Source organism: Brachycentrus maculatus, unplaced genomic scaffold (assembly GCF_059751285.1).
Source record: "Brachycentrus maculatus isolate JH-2025_06_01 unplaced genomic scaffold, ASM5975128v1 h1tg000157l, whole genome shotgun sequence".
Classification (NCBI taxonomy): Eukaryota; Metazoa; Arthropoda; class Insecta; order Trichoptera; family Brachycentridae; genus Brachycentrus; species Brachycentrus maculatus.
In genome coordinates, this window is record NW_028280910.1 from 176784 (window position 1) to 202570 (window position 25787).

The 25787-nt window shown below is 31.4% G+C and overlaps 2 protein-coding genes across 2 annotated transcripts in view; one reads left to right on the plus strand and one right to left on the minus strand.

The window, feature by feature from the left end:
* Positions 1-1443: 1443 nt before the first annotated feature.
* LOC148308556 (WD repeat-containing protein CG11141) lies at positions 1444-13139 on the minus strand. Its single transcript, XM_088261534.1, has 9 exons — positions 12812-13139; positions 12293-12456; positions 9931-10054; positions 9001-9164; positions 8039-8174; positions 7728-7927; positions 6837-6940; positions 2684-3275; positions 1444-2595 (listed from the first exon to the last, which is right to left on the minus strand). Exons 1-9 carry the CDS (start codon positions 13034-13036, stop codon positions 2145-2147), a joined length of 2160 nt encoding a protein of 719 aa, XP_088117660.1. The 5' UTR covers positions 13037-13139; the 3' UTR covers positions 1444-2144.
* A 110-nt stretch (positions 13140-13249) lies between these two features.
* The window catches only part of Src42A (Tyrosine-protein kinase Src42A), a 127256-nt gene continuing 114718 nt past the window's right edge, over positions 13250-25787 (plus strand). Inside the window, exon 1 of the mRNA XM_088261530.1 lies at positions 13250-13834. Coding sequence (XP_088117656.1) covers positions 13476-13834 — 359 coding nt within the window. The 5' untranslated portion in view covers positions 13250-13475. The remainder of the gene's footprint in view (positions 13835-25787) is intronic.

Genomic DNA, 25787 nt, shown 5'->3' on the forward strand with positions numbered 1-25787 from the left:
CTCTGAATTGGTATGGGCTATCATAATTGAAATATTATTAATATCAATGAATATCTTAAAGTGAAAAAAAGGTTATAAATCAACCAATTAACTAAGAAAAGGTCTACAATCAATAACACTTTTTTTATGCAAAACTCGGGTATTTGGTACAAATGTTCCGGATAGAATATGTTTAAACCTTATTGTAAAATTGGGTTTTTATAGAAGTGTTCAATAAGGGGTCGAAATATGTTTACATTTTAAAAACCATTTTGAAGATTACAGTAATGTTTCGAAGTATTATTCTAATAAACTTTGTTGCTGAAAATCTCGCAATTCACATTTTAGTATTCTTCGAACATCTTATCAAAAAATACGCATACCTTTTGTTTTCTTTGCCAATGAGTTTTGAATCAATTATTTACTTTTAAAAACTCTAAATGCATATCTATTATGTGAGCATTTCTTTAAAGAGTTAAAACCACAATGATGGTCAAGCCCCACTATAAATTTGTATAGAGTTCAACTATTCAGAATTAAAAATTACATTTTCAGTCGAAATACACACACTAGCAAAATAAGTCTGATTTTCATGGTATATATTGCAATTTTTTTTTTGCAAATACAATGCCACAATCCAATTTTTTTTTTCAAAAGATGTATTGGATATAACAGACACTTTAAAAAAAGGTTTTTCCCAAACACTTTTTTAAAAAAAATGCACATTATCATTCCAAATTTGAATTGTGACAATGTTTTCACATGAGAAATATTTTTTAGTAAAAAACAAAAAAGACTCAAACGTCCGTAGAATCAAAATCTGGAATGGATAATTATATGTATTCACTATTTTTTTATGGAAAAAATAATAAAAAAGATGCATATTATTTCAAATGCATTTTAGAGCTAATATAAAAAAAATATTAATAATATCACAAGCGCATAATGCAGGAATTTTGACAATATTATAACCTATTTGACATCAATTTAGAAAATACAGTTGAAGAACAGTGCCTACAAATTTTTAGTTTTAATATTTTGTCAGAATCCCCGCGATGAATAGAATAAAATGCTTTTAAAAATATACATATGTTAGCACATTATATTAATAGATAATATTTACAACATAATGGATTATTCCAAAACAATAAGTAACATAAATATAGTGCTGAAAATACCACTTTGAACAATGCTCGGGATATTTTAATATAAAAACTAGATGTATGAGCACATTCAGTTCTGTCGATATTCAGGGCTCGGTATGGACTACAGTGAACTGGATTGTTTCATTTCTTGAGATTCCCGCAAATAATGTAGCCCCGTTTCATTTAATTTTCCTTTTCATCTGCTCCTTGTTACTTTGCCACATTTTGGTTTTCAAGATGCTGGTCTAACATAATAATGACATATTTCTTAAAGAATCTACTGGAACTTTTAGAAGGATTCTATAGATACAAGATCACATTTATTTAGTTGCGATAACTAGGATTTAATTTGCATACATTTGTTTTCTTATCATGTAAAATATTTTACTGTGATGTTTATAAATTCAAGACCATAAAAAATCATGTACATTCCATACAGAGTGATGATAATTTACTAGATAATTGTTTTAACTGGATGACAGTAGGTCACACGGGGTGAGGATTGGCCTAAACTCTTACGGACTTTTCATGACTAGGTTAAATATTACGGGATTTCTGAATACGGGCAAATGTCAGTAAAATTATTGCAAATACTACAATATTTTACTCAGTCTGTAATGAGAACACATAAAGCAAAGTGCTGGAAAAACATTTACATACCGTAGAATGGGGCTACTTGAACTTTGATGTGTTACTTGAGCCCAGTACAAAAAAATAATTTAGATCTCTATTTGGTCTACAATAATGAATGTATCGACATGATTCATTGTTTCCCTGACAGGTGACACTTATTGTCACGATACTTCGATCGATACCACAATCTAAATAAAAAAATTGTGCTGGGCTCAAAAGTAACACATCAAAGTTCAAGTAGCCCTGTTCTACGGTACCACAATTTGTTGTGAAAGCTTATGCCACACAATGTCACAGTGTAAAACTACCTTTTGTGTAAATATGGTTGTCTGTTTCTCTAAACCAAAGTATATAGAATTTTTTTTGCAGCCGAAGCAGCAAAAGAAATCAAACCAACTCCCAATCATCCAACTCTTCATTTTCACTGATTTTTCTTTGGAATCGTCTATCGTTATCTTTCTTGCCGTTGGACGATCCGGAGCTGCGAGAAACATCGAGCTTAATCTCTTTTAAATTCCACACATTCGGAATGGAAACACACTTTGGCGGTTCTATCTGAACAGGGGACTTATATTCTTGAGTACTCATACCCTTATTTTTAACAGGATATTTTGTCACAGATGTTTTTGTACCTCCGCTATCGTTTTTACAACTGCTGACAAAATTTGAAGTAGTACTGGGTATGGAAATATCGTTATTTAAATATAGAATATCAGGTGATGGTAAATTGATAGCACTCAATGTGATTGGTTCCAAATCGAGAACTTTTGCTAAAATTTCTTCTTTGGCTTTTATCTCCTTTTCAATAGATTCCGGACTCATATTATCTGGTAGCAAACTGAAAGAAGAACACCTTGATATTATGAAAATATAAAACCTAAACATGTTTTTATATGTAAAATATGTGAAAAATCTACATATGTTACCTATTTTTAATATTAGAGATTCCTAACAGTGGTTTTGCTTTCGGAGAGTCGACTTTATTTTTAATTATAGTTGCAGATTTGTCATCAGAGGCATCTTGAAGTGGAAGAGATGTATCGAGATGGTTATCATCACTGTCTAAGTTAATTATATTATTTCGTTTTGATTTCTTAGTTTTATGTAAAATATCATCTTCAAACACCTTTTCACTTATCAATTCGTAAGTCTGAAGCTTTTTCTCTTTTGTTTGATCAGTGTTTTTCATTTCGTTCAGCCGATTAGTGTTAAATTCTATATAATCAGGGTCATCGAATACCCCATCTTTGTCACCCATAAAATTGTGCACTAATTTGTCCAACATGTTAGTGTTGATGTCACTCGGCAGGTCTTTGACGACTGGCAGTTCGAAGCATTCCTCGGCAGTCGCTACACTGGGCGATTCATTGAAGGAAGTGACGGAGTCACTCTTCACACTATCGCAGGGATCGGTCATGTCAGATAAGTGCATTTGTGACTGTAGATTTGCAAGTTCTTTTATAGTATTGACTGCTAACTGTACAGGGTTTGTGAGGGATTTTGTCATCAGATTTTCCTCTGAGAAAAAAGAAAAGAAAACTAGCTTTTAAATTGTAATAAATAAATTTTAATGTCAATAAATAAATATACATGCAATCTTAAAATATTTCAAACAAAACAGTTATACGTAAGCAACAAAATGTGTTTACAACACATTTAATTTCCAAGACTATACTACATGCAACATAAACAAGCTAAGTTTTTTGACAAAGTACACTAATATATTTAAACATGATGTATCAAATAAAAATACTTTATTTATTGATTCGGCAATCACTTTGTGGTAAAATCTATCCATTATTATTTAATGTTTTACAAAGTAAATACCACTTTTTAAAAATACTTCATTTATAGTACCACCTTTAGTTATTGCTATGATCATAAGATACATTTTATCTAAATATATAACAATGGATTTCGTCAAGCAATATCTATAAAAAATAATATGAAAAGCCCACTAGTTCAAAGATAAACAGTAAACTACCAAGTCGAGTTATCCAAGGGCCAGTTAAGTTAAGTTATATTATTTATAATTATTATTTTAAAAGTAAAATTAAAATTATAAGTAAAAAGTAAAAAAAAGAGTAAAAAATGTGATTTTTTTGCATTAATTTCTTCCTTGCTCTGAATCGGGTTGTCCAAACCAGATACAATCCCAGGCTAATCAAAATTAAACTAAATAGATTGTGGATCCGCAGAAACAAAAACATTAACTTTAAAAAAAAATAATACAGGGTTGTCATTGTTATACTAAAATTAGTTTTATTAGTTCTTAATAAATTTACCATTAACAATTCTGTTATATCAATATAAAAATTAAATAATGTTCTATGAAATTAATTTTGTAAAAGGAAAATTTTTGTATTTATGGTAGATAAATTGAGGGCAGCACAAATATAAGCTGCAAGTCATGCTTTGGACAGCCTTGCTTTAGATAATCGGGAGTTTACTGCATGAAATTAAACAGATAGTAAAAATAAATATACTATGGGAGCCTTATATTGCAAGTACTTAAATAAGAAAGTAATATAAATTTTGTAAAAGCATACTTTGAAGTGCATTTTTTCAATAAATATTTCAGATGCCACATATGCCTTCTATATCAAATACAAATTGTGGCATAAGATTATGAAAGATTCCATACACGCTTGCTCAAGGAAATTTCTTGTAAATATGTTCATATCTAATTTCTTCTTCTTTTGACCCTAATCTGCACCCAATGATGCAAAGGGCATCACATTGGACAAACGCAATGTTAACTTGATTGTTAATTATATGAAAGCTAGGCGCTCAGTCCTGCGCTTCACGTATCAGATAACAAAAATATGAGTGAAAAATCTTATTTATTTTGACACTACGCTACGGAGGACATAAATTTAGCACATATTTTGTTTAAGATATAATATTTTATTGTACAAGCCAACAAAACTTACTTTAATTAAGATAAGTATTAACTTACTTTAATTAATAAGTAGTATAATAAATAGCATAAAAAGCCTAGTAGTTTTAATTTTATTTATGCGATAGAACAAAAGTATGACATATATTACCTAGGAAGCACTGGATACATGCAAAAGTCAACAGCGATGACAGATATCCTACATTCCTTTTAAAATTCATAAAATAATAAGAAAAATAAATATTAATTTAGCACTACCTCAAATATTTGTACAGTATGATAAAAGAGCAGAATTAAAGGCATTTACTTTGGATTGTAGATCATATGTAGCGTACTTTAACAAAAAACATCTGGCCATTACGGGTCAGACATTTTTTAAATCAACCTATTTTCTTTCATTACACAAATTATTATATCAAAGTATGTTGTCAAATAATAATGTGTTTATTCTTCTTCTTCTGGCCCCTATTCACACATCAGTCGTGTATTTAGAACTGCATCATAAAAATGCAGTGTCAACTTGATCGTTGATTATATGAACACATATTGATTCAAAATTTTTAATCTAGGCATGGAATATATTAAATTTCTCTTTTACTCAATCTTCTTAATGGACTCGTATGCCTTCGCGCTAGATTGCGCAAGGTAGTACGATTTCGAGCAAGTGGCAAGATTTGGCAAGTGCCCTAGCCATTTTTGCAATGCATCTTTTCTGCTCCATAAATGCTTAAAATAACAGTATTATAAATTATACTTTCAAAGGATGATTTTGTACATCACTGCATTAAAATCAATGTAAATTTTGAAAAAGTTTGAATCAAAATTTTTAATATAATATACATTATCCATGTTTTAAATACAACATGTATATATATTTTTTAAAACATGGGATATTTATAAAACGCTCAAAGATTTTCCTGATTAAGGTTGGGGAAAATACGATGGGTACCATGTATTAATGTCAACATTTAATCTAAACCAAATGAACTCAACTTTTGAGTGTTCCTAACTTCTCAGCATTTATAAATTTCTACTGCTATATAGAATCCAAAGCTCAGGAAGAATGTGTAATAGGTATTCAAGAGATAAACATAATATATATTTGGGTTTTTGAACACACTTAAATCACTACGGTAGAATGCAAAAACCCAAAAATTAATGTCAATATCATTACTGTGTATATGTTTATATTGAGCCCCTAAGATTTCTCTTAAATAAATATCTATCATATGCTCCTACTGTGCTTTAGGCTCTGCCTGTCAAAATAGAAGCGAGCATTTGCAGTACAATTTGCATTTTTTGAGGCTCAACAACTTTGTATTATAAAACAACAAGTATATAGCATCATTCACTTTTATTTTATTTGACTGTTTACTGGATTTCGACGACCAGCCTGATGTCAGTAATGACAAAACACGACAGCACAGCTAATAAAAGTTAGATAACTGTTGTTTTATTAGATGAAACGCAGTTTTACTAAGAAATGTCTGACAAAACTTATGTCATTAGCAAATTTGTGCACATAACATTAGCATTAATTATAATTGTTTTTTACCAATCAGAAGTAAAATTTAAGTTATTTGCACTATGTGAATTATGTGTAATCATGTTTTTTAGAATAGATGCCCACTTCAATGGTTTGAAGTGTTGGAATCTATGGTTTCCGAAAATCTCCCATTGAGATAAAAATTTTCATGATAAATTATTTAAACAAAGGCTTATTCATATGAATGAATACTTTTTTGAATGAATGATGAAGATAAGGAAGAATATGGAAGTCTGGACATTTACAGAACTTAAGACCGTCATAGACTGGTTTGAGTGATCACTTTTCAAATGTGTAAAATTCACCATTATACCCAATTGCAATTTGGTGGTTGGCGATCATAGGTATTCTAGACATATCAAACAATAATGTAAAAAATAACTCCTAATTGGAGATAATCCAGATACACTCAAAATGTTGAGAATGAATATACCATAGTAAAATACTGAAATATTACAGAATAGCACCCTGAAGATAGCCCTTAGATTGGCTGTCAAAATGTCGGGAGAAGGAAATAATAAGTGTACAAGGGCCGTATGTATAAATAAAACTATTAAAAATCTCTACTTTTTCTTACTGGCTGCACAACTACTTTTGATTAGTAATAAAATAATATGTTATTTCGTAGACGAACCTGGCTTGTCAACTTGGAAGTCGGGAGTATAAGCAACGCGTATGAGGCTTCTGTCTCCTTCTAAGATAAATATTTCTTCTTTGTTGGCGGCAACTGATAATATTCTTTAAAAAAATATATATGTATTATGTAGAATAAACAACACATGCACACAAATTAATAAATATTTACATAACATTTACTTAAAGGACAAGATATCAAGTCATACGATGACAATAGTCTGCTGACTGCATGTTTGTCCAATAGACCATATAGGAAAAAAATATAAAGTGTTTCCTTTTTCTTAGTTCTCATTAAGAAAATATTTACTTAAAAATGTAATGAATATTATTACGTCATTTATAACAAAGTATTTTAGGTTTAAAATTGTGAATAATGCTTTAATTAATTGAGTCATTTTGTGGTACTGACCATCTATTTTTACTTGGAAATATCAGTATTTTTTAAAATCTATTATGATACGTGTTTCAATATATTCAACATCATAATTTTATTTTGATTATCATACATGTTTGTGATCACAACTGGTTGTGATTAGTAGCTTGGAGGAGAAAAAGGGGGAGAGAAGATCCCCTACACGACGGACTGATCAAGTTAAGACAGCAGCATGCACCTCGGTGGTTGGAGAGCTACATGCAACACAGTCAAGAGACAACTGGAGAAGAGTCAATTGTTTTGACAAGGGTCACAACCATCAGTAATGAAGAGTAAGACGGAGAAGAATCAATTCTGCATTCTTTATTCAGCTACACGGACATGGTTGTAGATGATCATTCACTAAAGATATCTCTCTCACTTAGAAAATAGTTTAGTTATTATATTCATAAACAAAAGAACAGTCATCAAAGAAGCCCCCTCTCCACCCAGGTATTATTGATAAAACATACATACCTTCTAACATTGTCAATAGTGGCGATGCATATCAATGTTTCTGGGTTAATAACATAGAGTTGCTCGTCATTGTAGCTGACCAAATACTTGTCTTTGAAAATAAGCATGGGACCAAAATGTATTTCCTTGTTTGACTTGACGCTCTTTTTTTGGGCTGGGTTCAATAATTCAACATGGCCGCATGGATTATTAATGGCATCCTGGAGAAAAATTACAACATAAAAATAACTCTGAAATATACACATTTGAAAAACATGGAATGCGATTTTTACAAAAATAATGTAAATTTACAAAAAAATGTAAGAAATTACCTTAAATAGTAGAGTTTGCAATACATTGCCCTGACGATCAGAAGTCCACACTCTTAAACCAGGTCTCGCGCAGTAAATATTTACATCATTTGGTTTTTCGTAATTGTATTGGAAAACTCCACCGAGATTGCATAAACTGAAAGATTCACATATTACATATATTTAAAATGGTTTTTCTAATAGATTTAAAGTAAATGCTATAATTCAATTATATTAGCACTTATCTCTAAAATAGTAAATGCAACATACTGCTTTTTTATTGCCTTAATAATCTACCAAAAAATAAATAGATGCTACAGAAAGATAACATGATTCGAAGGCATGGCCTAGGTGACATCGTATATGATGGAAGGAACTATAACCTGAGGACGAGGAGAGCTGGCCCCAACAGTTTATAGGACTATCGTCCTATCAGTTGAGATGGAACCAGGAAGGACCTTTAATCGAGATTTTTTTTGCCAAATTATATTTTAAATAGTCTTTCTGTAATATGTTTTGAATATTGAAAGCACTAACTTTGTGGAAATGAAAAAAGCGGTTAAACAGGAATTAAATATAATTAAAAATCAAATAAACTTAAGTCAAAGTCCCATTTTTAATATTTTTCCCATAAAATCAAACCCAACCTAAACACAGTTATCCCCTTCCTTGCTCTTACCCCTCCTTAATACACCATTAAACCCAACAACTTGTAAACTGTTTCTTTTATATATATATATATATATATATATATGTTTAGTCATAAATTAAAACTTGAAGAGGGCAACAGGTTGTTGCCGAAACTAGCTGGTTGTTAGTAAAAATGTGAGTGGATCAAAAAACAAAGTCTGTTTATTTCTCAAAATAATATTTCTGTAATACTTTGAATGGACATTAGTTGAAGATTTACTGGTGAATTTACATTAATTTCTACAAAATAATAATAACATATTTTTATGATAATATAGTTTAAGAAAAGTAACCTTTTCCGGTCCCTCTTCCCAACTTGATTAACATCCCATTTTACATCCTTCTTATGGCATATGATGCTTCTATAGACACTGGAAACTAGCAGGTAATTTTGGTAATAGCTTATTTGTACTATTTCATATGTTTCATTTATTATTTCTGACGATTTACACAGATGCTTGAAGTAAAGAAAAGAAATACAATGAATACATTGATTTTTATGAAGAAGAAGAAAAAACATATTTCAATAAACTGCATGTAAAAAAATAAACAAAAATCTTAAATCTTTTTATATTTAAACTTTTTGCGAGTTAATTTATAATACTGCATGTGTTTTAACATGTTAGTGTGACAATCCATAATAATATATTTCTACTAAATGAAGTATTGTGAATTTCAAATCCTTGAATAGGGCACTGCATCATACAAAAGCAGTATTATTTTGATCACTAAACACACGAAGGAAAGGTGATCAGCCTTGCGCTTCAGGTACCAGTCCAGGGTAATATTGAATACTCGAGACTTATTTTGATATAAGTGATTTTATTGAAATATAAGTGATTTTTTCACTGTAATATTTATTCAATATTACCATGGACTGGTACGTGAAGCGGAGGGCTGATCACCTTTCCTTCATGTGTAAACGATCAAGATAACACTGCGTTTATATGACACAGTGCCCTATGCACTATTGGGGTACGGATAAGGGTTTTTATATATATTTTGATAAGATTTTCAATTGACATAATTTGTTTGTTCTGTGAAATCTTGTATAGGTACGTTATTCAATAATTTTGACTGTTAATAACACAGCATAATTTTTACTGTGCATGAATCAGCGGCAAACATTCTGAATTGCTTAACCAAATAAGAGTATAAGATAAGATAAACTAAACAGAAGATAAAAACAAAAATTAAAAGTGTTATAAACAAACTAAACGAACCATGTAAAAATCTATCTCGGTCATAACAACGAGACCATTTTTATCACCGGAAAACAGCCTCATCCCATTTTTGGACCATTCAATGTACGTTATCTCAGAATGGTGAAGGTCCCCAACTGTGTATCTGTAGACATTTTAAAAACATAAAATAGCATTATTATAATAATAAAATACTATTTTTTGACATCTCATTAAAGATGAAGAAGAATATGGAAGTCTGGGCATTTACGGGGCTGTCCAGACTTCTATATTCTTCTTCATCTTTGATGAGATGTCAAAAAATAATATGAAAATAACTCCTGTAATTGGAGATAATCCAGATTTTGTGAACAAGTATTTGGACACACTCAAAATGTTGTAAATAATAAAATACAATTTATTTGGACCTTATAAACAGCAATGACTAAAGAAAATAAACCGATCACTGAGCTATGTAAGGGGGTGGTTTGTAACTTAATATTTGTTACAGTCTCTAATGTTACAACATTAGGAGCCAATAAAATATACAAAAGCAACAAAATCCAGCTACAAAAATCAACTTTGTTGGTTCATACATTCATATGAAAGCAGAAAAATAATACATTCCTTGTGTCAAAAATATTGAACTCATCAGCTAAAATTTTAACACATTTGGCATACAAGACGGCTTCATTCAAGGACATTAACACATTAATGTTGGGCATTTTTGTTTATCAACCCCGACCCTAATTATGCTCAGACAGTCTGCCGCCCGACCCTCGGTATACTAATCACAACTAACTGCAAAACCAATTCCGATCTATACATTGTTTTTTAGCATCTCTCACGCTCTACCAAAAGTAAGCAAATGGAATGCTTATAAGCGTCTCCCGCTCTATACCAACAGCATATAAAAGACGCTTTTAAGCGTTTCCCGCAGACAATGTGTTAAATGGACGATAATCTTCATAAAAATGATAAGTAAACTCTTAAAATACTAGGGTAAAATTTTCCATTTCAGTGAAAATGAATTGATTATATAATTTGTATTTGAAGCACTAACTTTGTGATTTTCCATTTTATAATTAAAATGTAACTTTGTATTAAAATCAAAAGAAATATTTTATTATAACTTAATTATAATGTCTACCGCTTCTTTATCAAGACTGATTAATAGTATTAATCAGTATTTATTGATTTGGCCTTTAATTTGTAGAACTCCATTTTAATTTATGTATTAATTTTAAATCAAACACAAATTTTTTGAGTCTACTAAGTTGTATTTTATTAACAAAAACACATAAAAAAAATATATTGTGACAATTATTTCACCTTGTTAGGGCATTATCAAACGAATGTGAAGATCAAGATTTTGATCATAATTCAATGCATCATCAGTAAAAATATTCAGAGTTTTGCTTTTTGAGATACTTTTCTGAGAATGTAGGTTCAATGGCCTACGGTAAAATGTATATATTGCACGCAGAATACATTATTATTATTTATTGACTTGGCGTTTAATTTGTAGAACTCCATTTTAATTTATGTATTAATTTTAAATGAAACACAGATTTTTTGAATCTACCAAGTTGTATTTTACTAACAAAAAACACATAAAAAATTATATTGTGACAATTGTTTCGCCTTGTTGGGGCATTATCAAACGAATGAACATTCGTTTGATAATGCCCTAACAAGAACAATTGTCACAATATAATTTTTTATGTGTTTTTTGTTAATAAAATACAACTTAGTAGACTCAAAAAATCTGTGTTTGATTTAAAATTAATACATAAATATACATTATTATTGTTAGTAGTGTTTTAGTTTTGGGACGGTATACACACGGGTCTACCAAACAATAAAATGACTCGACTGCAATCAGTGTTAAACGCAGCAGCGAGACTAATGTTTGGAATTTCTAAATTCAGTCACATCACTACTTCACAAACTCCACTGGTTACGCTTTCCCGAAAGGGTTGAGTATAAACTCTGCCTACTCATGTATAAATCAATACACAATATGGCTCCAGAGTATCTTAAGGAGCTGTGTATTCTAGATGAATTGGTTGATAGACGTCTCACGCCTCGATCGGCTACAACATCTGCAATGGGCAAAGTGATCTTACCAGCTCGCAACCAACGCACTAAATTTGGCGAGCTTGCCTTTGCTGTTGCAGGACCGACAGCGTGGAATGCTCTTCCACCAGTGGTTAGAAATAGTGAGAGTGAGATGATCTTTAGAAAAAGACTAAAAACACATTTGTTTGCTAAATCATTTCCACCATATTATTTTCCCCAATTCATTCACAGTGAAGCGCCCTTGAGGTATTTTTTTATGAAAGTGGCGCTATATAAGTTATCCAAATTTATTATTATTATTAACAGAATAATATTTGGGTACCTCTCAACTTGTCGAGTCACTTTTGGTTTTAGAGATTCTGGTAAGGATTCCGGATGCGTTTTGGGAATTTGAAAAACTGTAACTTGTCCGAGCTTATTTCCAGCAGCAACCATAAAATCTACAGTGGAAACTATTTTCACAAAAGTGATTGCACTGTTAGTAACCTGTAGAAAAAAAGAATTATTGTGTACCATGATAATAACAAATATAATTCAAGGTATAAACAAAGAAAGCATATGAGCATGTTACCTATATGCTTGAAACAAAAAGGAAATAAGATGCAAATGGAATATTCGAAACGCGATAACTATTGACACCATTTTTGAACACCAAATTTCTTTATAAAATTTATTCCTTTAAAAACGGAAATGGATGAAAAATGTTGTAAGAAAATTAACTTAAAGATATCGGGAGTGCGAAGTGTAGACGTGTTTTGATTAATTGTTATAAAATATGGTTGATGTTGTTAACGAGAACTTATAATGCAGATCTTACCCACAGGGCTTTGAATAATCTTACCTCACACCGGAGCCTCTGCAAGTCTCCCTTTTGTCGACCATACCAGAATACTAAACCGACATTAGTCCCTAGGGCTAAATACTCGTTAGTTACATCGATACATGTCAGACTTAAGTCTTGGGCGAACAAACCGGATTGAATTTTTAGCGGTATTTGATTTATGAGATCTGTGTAGGGTGCCCATTCCATAAGGACACCTTCATCTTCACTTATTGGCACTTCCATTGTAAAATCAGTACGATTTACGAATTATTTTATTACATCTTCTGTACAATATTATTTCTTCACTTTTGACGTGCAACCCGATAAAAACAAACTTGACGTTTACATTTTTTAACTTTAAAAAAATTGTATGTTGGTACAACTGTATGATAGATAAGTAGGTACTCGTTAAATGCAAATCTGTCAATGAAAGTTTTATATATTTTTTGTTATGGCAATACCGTTTAGGGATAGTTCTGATATGGCTGCCACTTGTGTTATTTTATCGCAATATTTTCGTATTTGTTTACTTTAATTCGATATTAAATGATTATTTTCTCAATCGGAACGTTCGAAAGACAATGAAAAACTCCGCGCTAAAAGTTAAGTTACGGTGTCGTTTGTGAACATAGAAACTTAAGTTGTTTGTCTGCGCTGGACGGCCTCACCTAAATTGTTCAAAATGGGCAATTGTTTTAGCAGCCCCACGAAAAAGGAGAGCAGTGATAATAACGAGCGTGTTAATCCCCTGGATGAGGCTCCTTCCTTTCAACATACGCCCGTTCCCACGCCACCCCCGGACCCCGTGCGCGCGGGGGTGAGCCAGGCCGCCGAGCCAGACGTGCCCAACAGGATATTCGTGGCCCTGTATGACTACGACGCGAGGACAGACGAGGACCTCAGCTTCCGCAAAGGCGAGCACCTGGAGATCCTGAACGACACGCAGGGCGACTGGTGGCTGGCCCGCAGCAAGAAGACAAAACACGAAGGTTACATTCCTTCCAATTACGTCGCCCGTCTGCAGTCCATCGAAGCAGAGCCGTGAGTCTTTCTTGTTCATATCACTATTTATAGTGCACGATACTTCTCTTATGCCTCGAAATCATTTTATTCGCGAGATTTATTAACGTTTCTAGTTTTGACATCGTTATCCTTCGATCAGATTAAGAAATTCTTTTAAAAATTGATATGATAATGATTTATTTATGAATAAGATAATTTTTGCTTCCGTAATTTTTTTAAAAGGCACACACCCATTTATTATTTAACCCCTTTCTACACCCAAATGATGCATAGGGCACTGCATCAGATTAACGCATCGCTAATTACACAAAGTCAAGGTAATCGATCCTGAGTTACAGATTCTTAGATATAGCAGTGGAATGTTATATATATTTATTTATTTATTTATTTATGGCATACAGATGACGTTAGTGAAGGAGCTCGTGGGTAAAGGTCACCTCTGCTTTTTGCGAAAGGTAACACAGGATGAATCTAGAAAGGACGATAGGCAAACGATAGCAGCAATTATTCGGGCACTCGGGGTTGCATACCCATATTCGTACTGGCTCGTGTAACTTGGTCACTGCTAATACTGCATGTTATTCATCACCAATATTATTCAAATAATAAATAAAATATAATATATAAATACTCAAGGAATATAATACAATGCATTGGTTATGTAAACATTTAAACTATTCATTCGCCATTTTTCTTCTTACCCTTTATTCACAACCAATGATGTGTAGGGCACTGCATCGCAACCACGCAGTGTTATCTTGATCGTTAATTACGTGAAGGCAAGGTGATCGTCCAGCGCTTCAAGTCAAGGGTGATGAAAAATATATATGTATATATTATAGTAAAAATTACATATTTATTTTTAATCGCCTGGGAATGAAATGTTAAACTTGGTTCGTGTTTATAGATATGTTTATTTTATTTTTTCGTGTCTATCAGTACTAAAAATATTCCCTGAGTGAAAGTTGATAATTATGCATTTAATAAACACCAATATAAACAATGCACACATACTACTTATGCCATACCTATATCACTTTCTAATTAATTATCTCGAAATTTGCATAGTTGATGTTAAGGAAAATTTATATTTATTTTATTTTCTCGGGGAACTCGTTCATATTAGCAGTATCCAACTTACACAAGCTAATTCTAGTACGGGCAGGCAACCCTAAGTGACCTTCTCATTACTATTTTTTTTTGGGAAGAGAAATATTTGTGTTTTTATTATTTACAGAAATAATTCAATTTCACAATACGAGTATTTCTGTGAGCCTAAGCGGCTCATTATTAAAAATAGGTATCAAGTTGTAGTAGAGTGGGTTCGAACCCAGGAACTGTGACTCAAGAGTCCGCGGGACCAAAACCCGACATTCCTCCTTTTCTTCTCCTATATTACCTATTATTCCTCCTCCATTTCCTCTCCCAAATAGCACTGATATCCTTCACACTGAACTCCATTACCGACGTCATCTGCATCGCATTAAACATATTTTACTCCTTTATCCATGAATATATTTAAATAAAATATGAAAATATATTTTCACCCTCATATTTATTTAATATCACCCTGGACTGGTACAAGAAGGGCAGGGCTGATCACTTTGCCTTTGTGCAATTAACAATCAAGATAACACTGAGTTGCTACGATTCAGTGCCCTATGCACCATCGGATGCAGATAAGGATTTAAAAAATCATGATTTTGGATCACCCTTCCTTCATACGATCAACGATCTGGTTGAAACTGCGTTGTTCTGTGTGGTGCTTTATGCACCAATTGGGTATGAGCAGGGGACAGAAGTAAAATCTAGAGCGCAGGGCTGATCAGTTTGCCTTCATATATTTAACGTTCAAGTTAACACCGCGTCGATCCGGTGTGATGACTTATTGACGATTAAGTGCGAATAGGTGAAAAAATAATCCAATAAATTTAGCTATGTATTTTACGTAATGTTTATTTTAAATTTAGCTATATATTTTACGTAATGTTTATTTTTTATCTTGTCATTGATTATCTAAAAAAATGTTCCATCTTTAAATCAATTGAATCGTTTCTACCTACCTATATTTTACGTGTTTGGTAGCATTTATTTTTTCGAATAAATTTTTAAAAAACAATGCAACAACTTAAGAATAATAATGTTGAATCTCTTACTAATTGTTCTGTTTTTTTTTTAATTTACACACTGTATTTTCAGGTATTATCAAAATCTGTGCTAAAAAAATAACCTCGATAAAAATATTTAATGAATCGTTTTGCATACGCGAGAGAACGGTTGGAAAATTAACCTCGTTTCTTAAATAAATCATTAATTTTCACAATAAATATTAACATTCAATAACGTATTAAAATTGTTGTTTAACCGTTCAGACCGTCTAAATTGTTTAATTATTTTTTATTTCATATTTTGGCTGCAAAGGGTTAACACGCGCTCACGCGAAAATTTATATACGTAATTGACTTGAAATAAAAATATGTAGTTCTTTTACATTGATGATGATGTAATATATTATTATTATATGTAAGCACCAAATGATAACAGGTTTAATTATTTTTATAAATGTTTTGAGTACGTTAAATTTATCCTCTCCGTAGGTGCCTAATTCGATTGGTAATAAAAATAAGATTATTATTTTAAGAATCTCACGATGTCAACGATCGTCCTTGACAATTATTATACTATTGAATTTATTCATATTTTGTTCAATATACACATAATTACAAATGGCAATAATGTGCCCTCACTGAGTTTCCCGTGCCGAGGGCACATTTTACAATACTTATTTATAAAACTATACGAAAGAAAATTGTTTATGGCATGCAATCAAATACTCCATTGGCCGAATGATGCGATCTATTTCAAATCTACCCACTTCCATTATCCATTTATGAATAGCCCTTTTTTACTTAGTTTCGTTTTATGACTTTACGGATAAAGGAAGCCGATTGTACAACTTTATTGCACAAGCAAAAGTTTTTTTGACCAAATTAGGTGTGTGTTATGTTTTGTTTTCTGTATATTGGATCTATAAATACATTTTAAAAGTTCGCCAAACAATTATGTAAGTGAAAAAATATTGGAAAACACAATGTCACTTAATATTCTTTATTAATTTATTTTTAAAAATAAATATAAAAGTATTTGTGTTTTTATTATTTACACGAATATTTCAATTTCATACTATTTCTGTGAGCCTGAGCGGCGCATTATTAGAAATAGGTATGAAATTGTGGTAGAGTGGGTTCGAACCGAGAAACTCTGACTTAAGAGTCCGCGACACTAACCGCGGGACCACAACCCGACATGAATGAATGGAGTACTACAACATTTTGAGTGTGTCCAAATACTTGTTCACAAAATCTAGATTATCTCCAATTATAGGAGTTATTTTAATATTATTTTTTAAAATAACTCCTATAATTGGAGATAATCCAGATTTTGTGAACAAGTATTTGGACACACTCAAAATGTTGTAAATAAATTATCTGGTCAAATTATAAGCTTAAATAATAAAAATGAAAATGGTATTTTCTGGCGTTTCTCATGTGTGTGATTATATTATTACATATCCAGGATTCGGACCTCACATACTAATATAAGAGTTTCTGCTTAATAAAAAGCTTCTTTACATCTCACCAATACGGCTGTCCAAATTTAAAACACAGTAAGGGACATTTTTTTTTGTAGTACGTTTTTTTTGCATTTTTGGACTAAGTAGAGTCTACTTAGTCCATAAATGCAAAAAAAACGTACTACAAAAAAAATGTCCCTTACTGTGTTTTAAATTTGGACAGCCGAATAGATGTCTCTAGTGAAGTTCTAGTGATTCAAAAACAAGGTTTCTAAATTGTTTCATATATATAGAACTTCCAAGAATTTGAGAAGTGTGGTTGTCAATGATTAAAGAAAACGCTTGTTTTTACCACTTGAGTGATAAAAAACAAGTGTTTTCTTTAATCATTGTAATATGTCCTACCACAAAGTTAATGCCGAAACAATAAATAAAATAGTGGTTGTCAATAATGGGTAGAATTGGTGAATGTTACACGTGTGTAAAGTGATCACTTAAACCAGCCTATGACGGTCGTCAGCCCCGTAAATGCCCAGACTTCCATATTCTTCTTCATCTTTGATGAGATGTCAAAAAATAAAATGAAGTACTAATTTATTTTTAAGTTATTAGGTTCAAAGCCCATCAACTTTGTAGAGATATTTTCAAATCAGAACTAGAATGTTTCATGGGTGTGTCGTGTGTTTCTGTAATTATTTATAACGAACAATTATTATTAAAAATCGTATATAAGTATCGACATATTGCCGTTCTGTAATACTTCTGAAAGGCTCTCGGCGTCTGGAGAACTGGTTTATACATTTTTGTATCGACAACCCGCAAGAATCTATGTCAAAAAAGTACTAAACTGAACTAGATGAAATTAAATGGCTTATAACTTTTTTACTTCGTTAAAAAAAAATGAAACTTGCTCTTGGTATCTTCTTACTCGTGGAACGCTTTTCTTAATTGTGCTATTCAAACATCTTTATTTGACCAAACTGTGCAAGACCTACTTCAAAACATCTATCTAAATTATTTTATAAATTTGTATTGAAAAATTTGGTGAATTGTTATAAGTAAACTTTACGTAACAGGTCATCGGATTTTTTCATACTGTGTTAAGAGAAAAAATGTTATGAGATGATTGCAAATTCCGTCGAATGGAGATCTAAATAGCACAGTAAGGTAACGAATATTTTGCTTGCTTAGTCAAATGGGGATCTAATTAGCACGATAAGGTCACGAACCTTTTTCTTGATGTAGTCAAACAGGGATTTAAATAAGTAAGGTAACGAAACTTTTTCGTTCTATAGTCGAATGGGGATGTGAATAGCACAGTAAGATAACGAACCTTTTTCTTGCTATAATTAAACAAAGGTATAAACAGCACAGTAAGGTAACGAACCTTTTTCTTGCTATAGTCAAACGGGGATCTAAATAGCACAGTAAGGTAACGTACCTTTTTCTTGCCGTAGTCAAACAGAGGTCTAAATAGCACAGTAAGTTAACAAATCTTATTGAAAAAAAATACCATTGAAAAAAACGTACATACTTATGTATATTGCAGTTATTGCATTATTTGAATTACAACATTTTAAAAAATGAAAATATTTTTATTTAACTACTAGACATAAGGTAAAATAACATGTCAACATTCATAAGTAAAACTAAAAAATATTATACATTTTATTGTCTGGAAAAAACTCATCAAAAATCTTGAATATCATCGTGTGTGTGTTAATTCAACTAGCAGAAACATTTAGAAATCATCGTTGCTAATATAGGTAGTTTTTTCATGACATGATAATGGGAGAGGTACTCAAAATATCAATATGTCTAATATCAGGAAATCAGTAGATTCAACTGGATGGTGTCAATAACGTCTCCATTTACCCTATCTACATGATCGTTATTCGTCTAGTTAGTACTAATAACGTATTTTCGCTTTTCCTGATGCTGTGACTCGCATTTGTTGGGCGTGTCGGATAATATAAATTTGTATAAGTATATAGTATATTTAAAGATATTGAAGATTCGTAATGTCCCTCCAACTCACGACCAGACGGTCCGAGCACTCACGTACCTGCACTTAAATACTGCAGGTGTTTCTAGAATACCAAGTAGGAAAATAAAGTACAGGAATTTGTAACTCATAAAAATAGCACTTTTTAAAAATGTCCTACTCTCTTAGCAAAGGCAAAAAGTATCAAAATGAACACCGCAGAAAATAAATTATGGGCACTCGCGCAACAATTAAATATACAATTACATTAAAAATTCATTGTAAAAGCTATATTCTTGTATTAACAAACTCAGCCATTACTTTTAACATTTGTTAGAGAGTTACTAGTAATTTGTCTACGCAATAAATTCTTTGAGATTATATTTTTAAAAAAAACTTTTTTATTCCTGGTGTACGGATAAAAGAATATTGTATAAATGTGGAATATCGCCCACAACACAAAAAATAAGATTTTACCTTATTGACTGTTATAAAAATTACTGAAATCCGTGAAGCTGTTTTTTCGACACATATTGATAATGCCCTAGGCGGAAGGCGAAACAGCTGTTACAGAGGTATATAAATTCAGTAGAATCATAAATTGTCTGTAATAATAAAGGGAAAATGCGTGATAAAATTTCTTTTCTGAACTAAAAAAATTCAAGATGGTGGAATCATAAAATCTAAAAAATGTACATAATCCTCATCAAACATATTTATATTCTTTACCTTGTTAAGTGTGCAAAAAGCTAATATTTAATTTTTTTAAATTAATATTTCATTAAAATTTCGGCTAAACATAATACAATAGGTTTTTGTTGTTATTATTAAACAAATATCCCACTTACCAACAGGTTTTGTACGAAAGAAATTATGGGAAGCAAAATTATATAAAATAGTGTCGAGTTGTGGTCCCGTGGTTAGTCTCGCGGACTCTTAAGTCAGAGTTTATAGGTTCGAACCCACTCTACCACAATTTGGTACCTATTTCTAATAATGAGCCGCTTAGGCTCATAGAAATAGTATGAAATTGAAATATTTGTGTAAATAATAAAAACACAAATATATTTATTTTAAATAAATAGCACAGCACCCAGGCCAACTGGAAATAAATTTTTCTTATATTTATTTGGCAACCGGCGGGAATCGAACCTCTGACGCCTGTTTTGCAATCGACACCTCATTCTGTGACTTGTTCATTTTCTACACCAGTATCTTTACTATCAGAACAACATAATACTAGAAATATTTGATTATATCAGAAGAAATACAAATGCCTAATTGATATACTTAGTTTCATTCGGCAGTCACTTTGTGGTAAATCCATTTTTAATTTAAGTTTTACTTAGTAATTACCACTATTTATGTACCACAGTAGATGATATGATTAGATTTAGATTGTGGATCAAAAAATACGAGTCTTGTATCCCTGAACTGTATACAATGAAGCTAACTAACTAATTAACTAACCATCACGCCGCTTAGGCAGAGAGAATAGAACGCCACACCAATCTGTCTTTGCAAACATTATTCGCCTCTTCTACGTTCATGCATCTCCTCATACATACCCGCCGATTACTACGACACTTAACCTGACCACTTTCAAGTATTTGGCATACCTGATCGTGCCATGTTTTTCTACAACTAAGCGCGATGGTTATACTCGTATACCAACGTGTCGGTTAAATTAATAATGAATTCTCATTTTCGTTGAATGCGTACGGCAAACAACAAGTGAAACTTGTAGCAAAATTATAATAATTCCACCGCCATTCGGTTAATTGACCGAATATATAAATAAATAATGTTGCGAAGGCCGCGGCAGCGGTGGTCACTTACTTCCAGCGTTACCCGTTCCGACAAATCGCTAAGCCGGTATTATTCGATATCAACTACCATATCGCTCACTCCTTTAAACAACGTCATATTAAAAAAATGGTTTTTCATGAGATCGTTTTTTAGTTTAAAAATATAATAAAAATTATTAAAAATAAATATGAAGACAACATTTTGAGAGTGTCCAAATACTTGTTCACAAAATCTGGATTATCTCCAATTACCTAACTCCATGACGACCAGCCTATGATGGTCGTCAGCTCCGTAAATGCCCAGACTTCCATATTCTTCTTCATCTTTGATGAGATGTCAAAAAATAATATGAAAATATGAAGCCACTTATTGAACTTTTTACTGTGCAACAGATCTTTTTTGGTAAAACCTGAATGTTTTTTCTCCATTAGAATTATATTTAAAAAAAATAATAAAACAATACGTTTTCTTCAAAACGCAAAAACTACTGCCCTGTAGCGGGTGAATATTAAGTTAAAAATATGCCGCTTTTGCCGGGATATAGTACATTTTCTGGGCATTCCGAAAACATGCATAACTGAAAATTGACGATTTTTGATTTATGACGTTGTTGAAAGGAGTGAGCGACATTGGGTCAAATGCGCACCATCAGAATGCAATAGAAAAGACACATTAAAAAACATATATTGTACTGATACGATTACTATATTTACTAATAAAATATGATAAATATTTCCTATTTATTCCAGATTTAATAAGAATAGTATTTATTTGCGATTGCATATTTTCTTATCTGAATCTGTTAATAACTTAATTTCTGTGTTTTTTTATAATATCTGCTATTTTATATAATTTTTAAAATATACATGTCAATGACAGGTTCCTATGAAAATTAATATTAACTTTTATATTTTTTTACAAAAATGTTTTTATATCTTTTGGTTTCGTAGATAGATTTGTGATGGAGTTTACGATTGTGATTTATTTTACAAAATATTGTACTTGGTGATCGGAATGGTATAAATGTAATTTTTACCCTGTTTATGATTGAGTTATATTTATTTCAAACATTCTCACTTATAAGTAATGTGTGTGTGTGTGTTAGTTCCATAACTCTGAGCTCTGTTACCGGTTTAATTCGTTAAACTTGTAATTATTTGCTGCATTTTACGGAAGTAAATACCTCATGTCCGTATTCAAAATGCAAAAACTACGATAGACCTTGAAAACTCGCATAATTTTAATATTACTAACTACGAAATAACGTGAGACTGCCTTCTCTATTAGTGTCTATAAAATTATGTTATATCATGTCCAATCTGCGCATATACAATATGAATATCAATTATACAACACAGTAACGGAATCATATCTTATTCGTATTATATTTTAATTGTAAACGGATTAATGTTTCATTCTATTCAATAAAACATATCGAAGTTAAATTAAATATTAAAAATTATTAAGTTTATTCTATGCAGATTTATTTTATGACTTTAAAAAAAAAAAAAAAAATATATATATATATATATATATATATATATATATATATATATATATATATATATATATATATATATATATATATATATATATATATATATATATATATATATTTTACATATTTATATATATAACACAATAAATCACCCACAAACATAAACAATAAATAATAAGTGTAAGTCGCTCTCCAAGCACAAGAGCTTAGTCTCTTCATTGGAGAGAACAGCGTAATTAATTTTAGGATTGTAAAGCATAAATTAATACAAAATGAATTGAATTATATAAAAACTGTCTTAACTATATTAAATAAATAAAAGTACATTACTTCAACTCTACAAATGTCCTAGGGCTGTATTCATGTCTATATACCTCCATAGTGTAGTGGTTTGCACGTTTAGCTACTGTGTCGGAGGTTACGAGATCCATCCCCAAAGAGGTCAAAATAAATCGTCGATTTTTCACTCTAATGTTTATTTAATGTCACCCTGAATGTTGTAAAACCGCGAAATGTGGTACTACAACTACCGCGGACTATCAATTCGACTGCAATTTCCGGTGGGACTATGGCAGTGGCTTTGTGAATGAGTTGGATCCCATCGTTGGGTGATCGTTAGAATCGCTGGATGTTTGTGTATACAGCCCAGAGCCTACAGTATTTTTGTTTCCATTTAAATCATAGTCATTAAGTTGTCGCGTTGGTTTCACGAGTACCTACTTAATACAGAAAGTCACGTATTATTGTTTTTTTTATCTCTATCCGCTTTCCCCCCCTCCTTGTTTTTCTAAGAATTAAGAAAATGTATTCAGTGTATAAATAAAATGATGTTATTCGGATGACAAATGCACCAGTCATTTACTCCATGAATGCAATAAATGGACTGTAAAGAATGTTAAAAAAAAACTGATTGTGTATTTTTTTGCCCATCGCTTTCCCTCCTCTTTCTTTTTCTAAGAATTAAGGAAATGTATTCAGTGTATAAACAAATTATGTTACTCGAATTAAGAATGCACCAAAGTCATTTTTATCAACTCCATGAATATAGAGAATGGACTGGAAAAAACATTTATTTACACATTTTTTATTACTACAAGTTCAAGTTTTACTTACTTTTTGATTGTGCTCTTTTTTCTGCCCATTTTACTGACGTTACTCTCTCTCTCTCTCTGCGCAGTTAGTTGATCACGGTGCCCATGTTTTTATGAATGAACAAGAAATTTTCTTTTTTTTTTTCCTGCCAACTTTTCCCATCGCATGTAAATTTCTACTCGGCAAATACCTCAGCGAATCGTGTATTACAATTGCACTGTTAATTAAGCATTTATCTATATGTTTTAAAGATTTATCGTGGCATTTTACTATAGCAAAACAAATATCCAAACAATGTTTACAAACGTATATATATTGTCGTTTAAAATATTGTTTCTCGTTTCTCCTTCTTTGGTAATAAGTTGGTTTATATTTCTTAAAAATAGGATCTGCTCTTCAAAAATGTGCGTTTCACTCAACATTATTTTTATCTTCGTCCTTTTACCAAAATAATTGACTAAATATTAGTATTGTAAAATGTAAAACGGGAAAACCTAGTCAGGATGCATTGTTTTAAATATATATATGTGTATTTAAGTTTTGTACTGGCATTTTTTGGTGGAACTCCATTTTAGGGATAGGATAGTAAGGATAGGGAAGGTAAATGTGAAAAATACATTACAAACATCCAAAGCAATTTAAACAAATATTTAATATTCATTTTGCTGTGATAATTCTCGTATTTTCTAGCAGATATTATTCTCTACAGAGCCGCCGCACGCAAGTCACTGCTAGGCGAGATTCATGTAATTATGAAAGTTGATCAGAGGCACGCTATGTGGAACGAACGTTGTGTATTTTATCCCTAAAGCAGCGTTTAGTATGCTCGATTGGGTTCAGGACCATTGTGTTTGAGGCTATAAATAATCATGTTAATGGTCATTGGGAGCCTGCAGCTTTCGGAGATAATCTCCAAACAGTTGCCAGATGTTAGATTTCTTCATTTTTATTATTGAAATTATTTACAGACGATTGATGGGTATACATATGTCCGTATTTACTTTTAGTTTTTTTTACGATTATCACTTTTACTTTTTAAGATATATGAAGCCAAACTGGCAGTTAACAACGAAGTGTTGGTGCCGACACTGATATATGGAAATGTAATATGGAATTGTCCGCTTCAGTACTGTAATGGTCATCACGCTCGGCTACCACACTGGAGGTCCCCGGTTCGATTCCCAGGGGAGTGCTCAAATAATATAAGTGACAAACAAGACATTCGTTTGAAAATGCCATAACTAGGCGAAACAATTGTCAGAAAATTAATTTTGTGTGTTTTTTAACAATAAAATACAATTAAGTAGACTCAAAAAATCAGTGTTTGCTTTTAACATTTAACATATAAATTAAAATAAAGTTCTACAAATTAAACGTGAAATCTATAAATAAAGATAAGTGTTTTTTTCCACTCTAATATTTATTAGAAAATATTTAATATTTATTTACCCTGGACTGGTACCCGAAGCGGAGGGCTGATCACTTTACCTTCATGTGTTAACGATCAAGATTACACTGCAATTATATGATGCAGTGCCCTATGCATCATAAAGTATATCATTTATCGTTTTTATTTCCTTTTATAATATTCAGAACGCAGAAGAGGAAAATTTTATTTACAAACGATCGGGTGATTTTATTGTATGCTTTTCGTATTTTTATGTAAATTTTTCTTGCATTTGCACCGGATTATGCGTCGATTCGAAAATAATGAAGGCACATGTTTGCGAGAGCGTCGAAGATAAATAAAGCTCACACTGTTGGGTATACTGTATTCGGTAGTCTAATGATGACGAAACACTGTCAATTAAATGTCAAAAATGTAACCCTGTATGTCAATCTTCTTCCTAGTTTTCTCGTAAATGTATCACGTGTATTTGACATTTGACATTGATATTTTTAAAAAATATAATATTGGTGAAGAAACGTAAATTGGCAAATAAATAGCAGTGGTTAGAGTATTTCCCATTTCCAAGCGTTCGATTCCAAGGAGGTAAAAAATTATAGTAAGAAA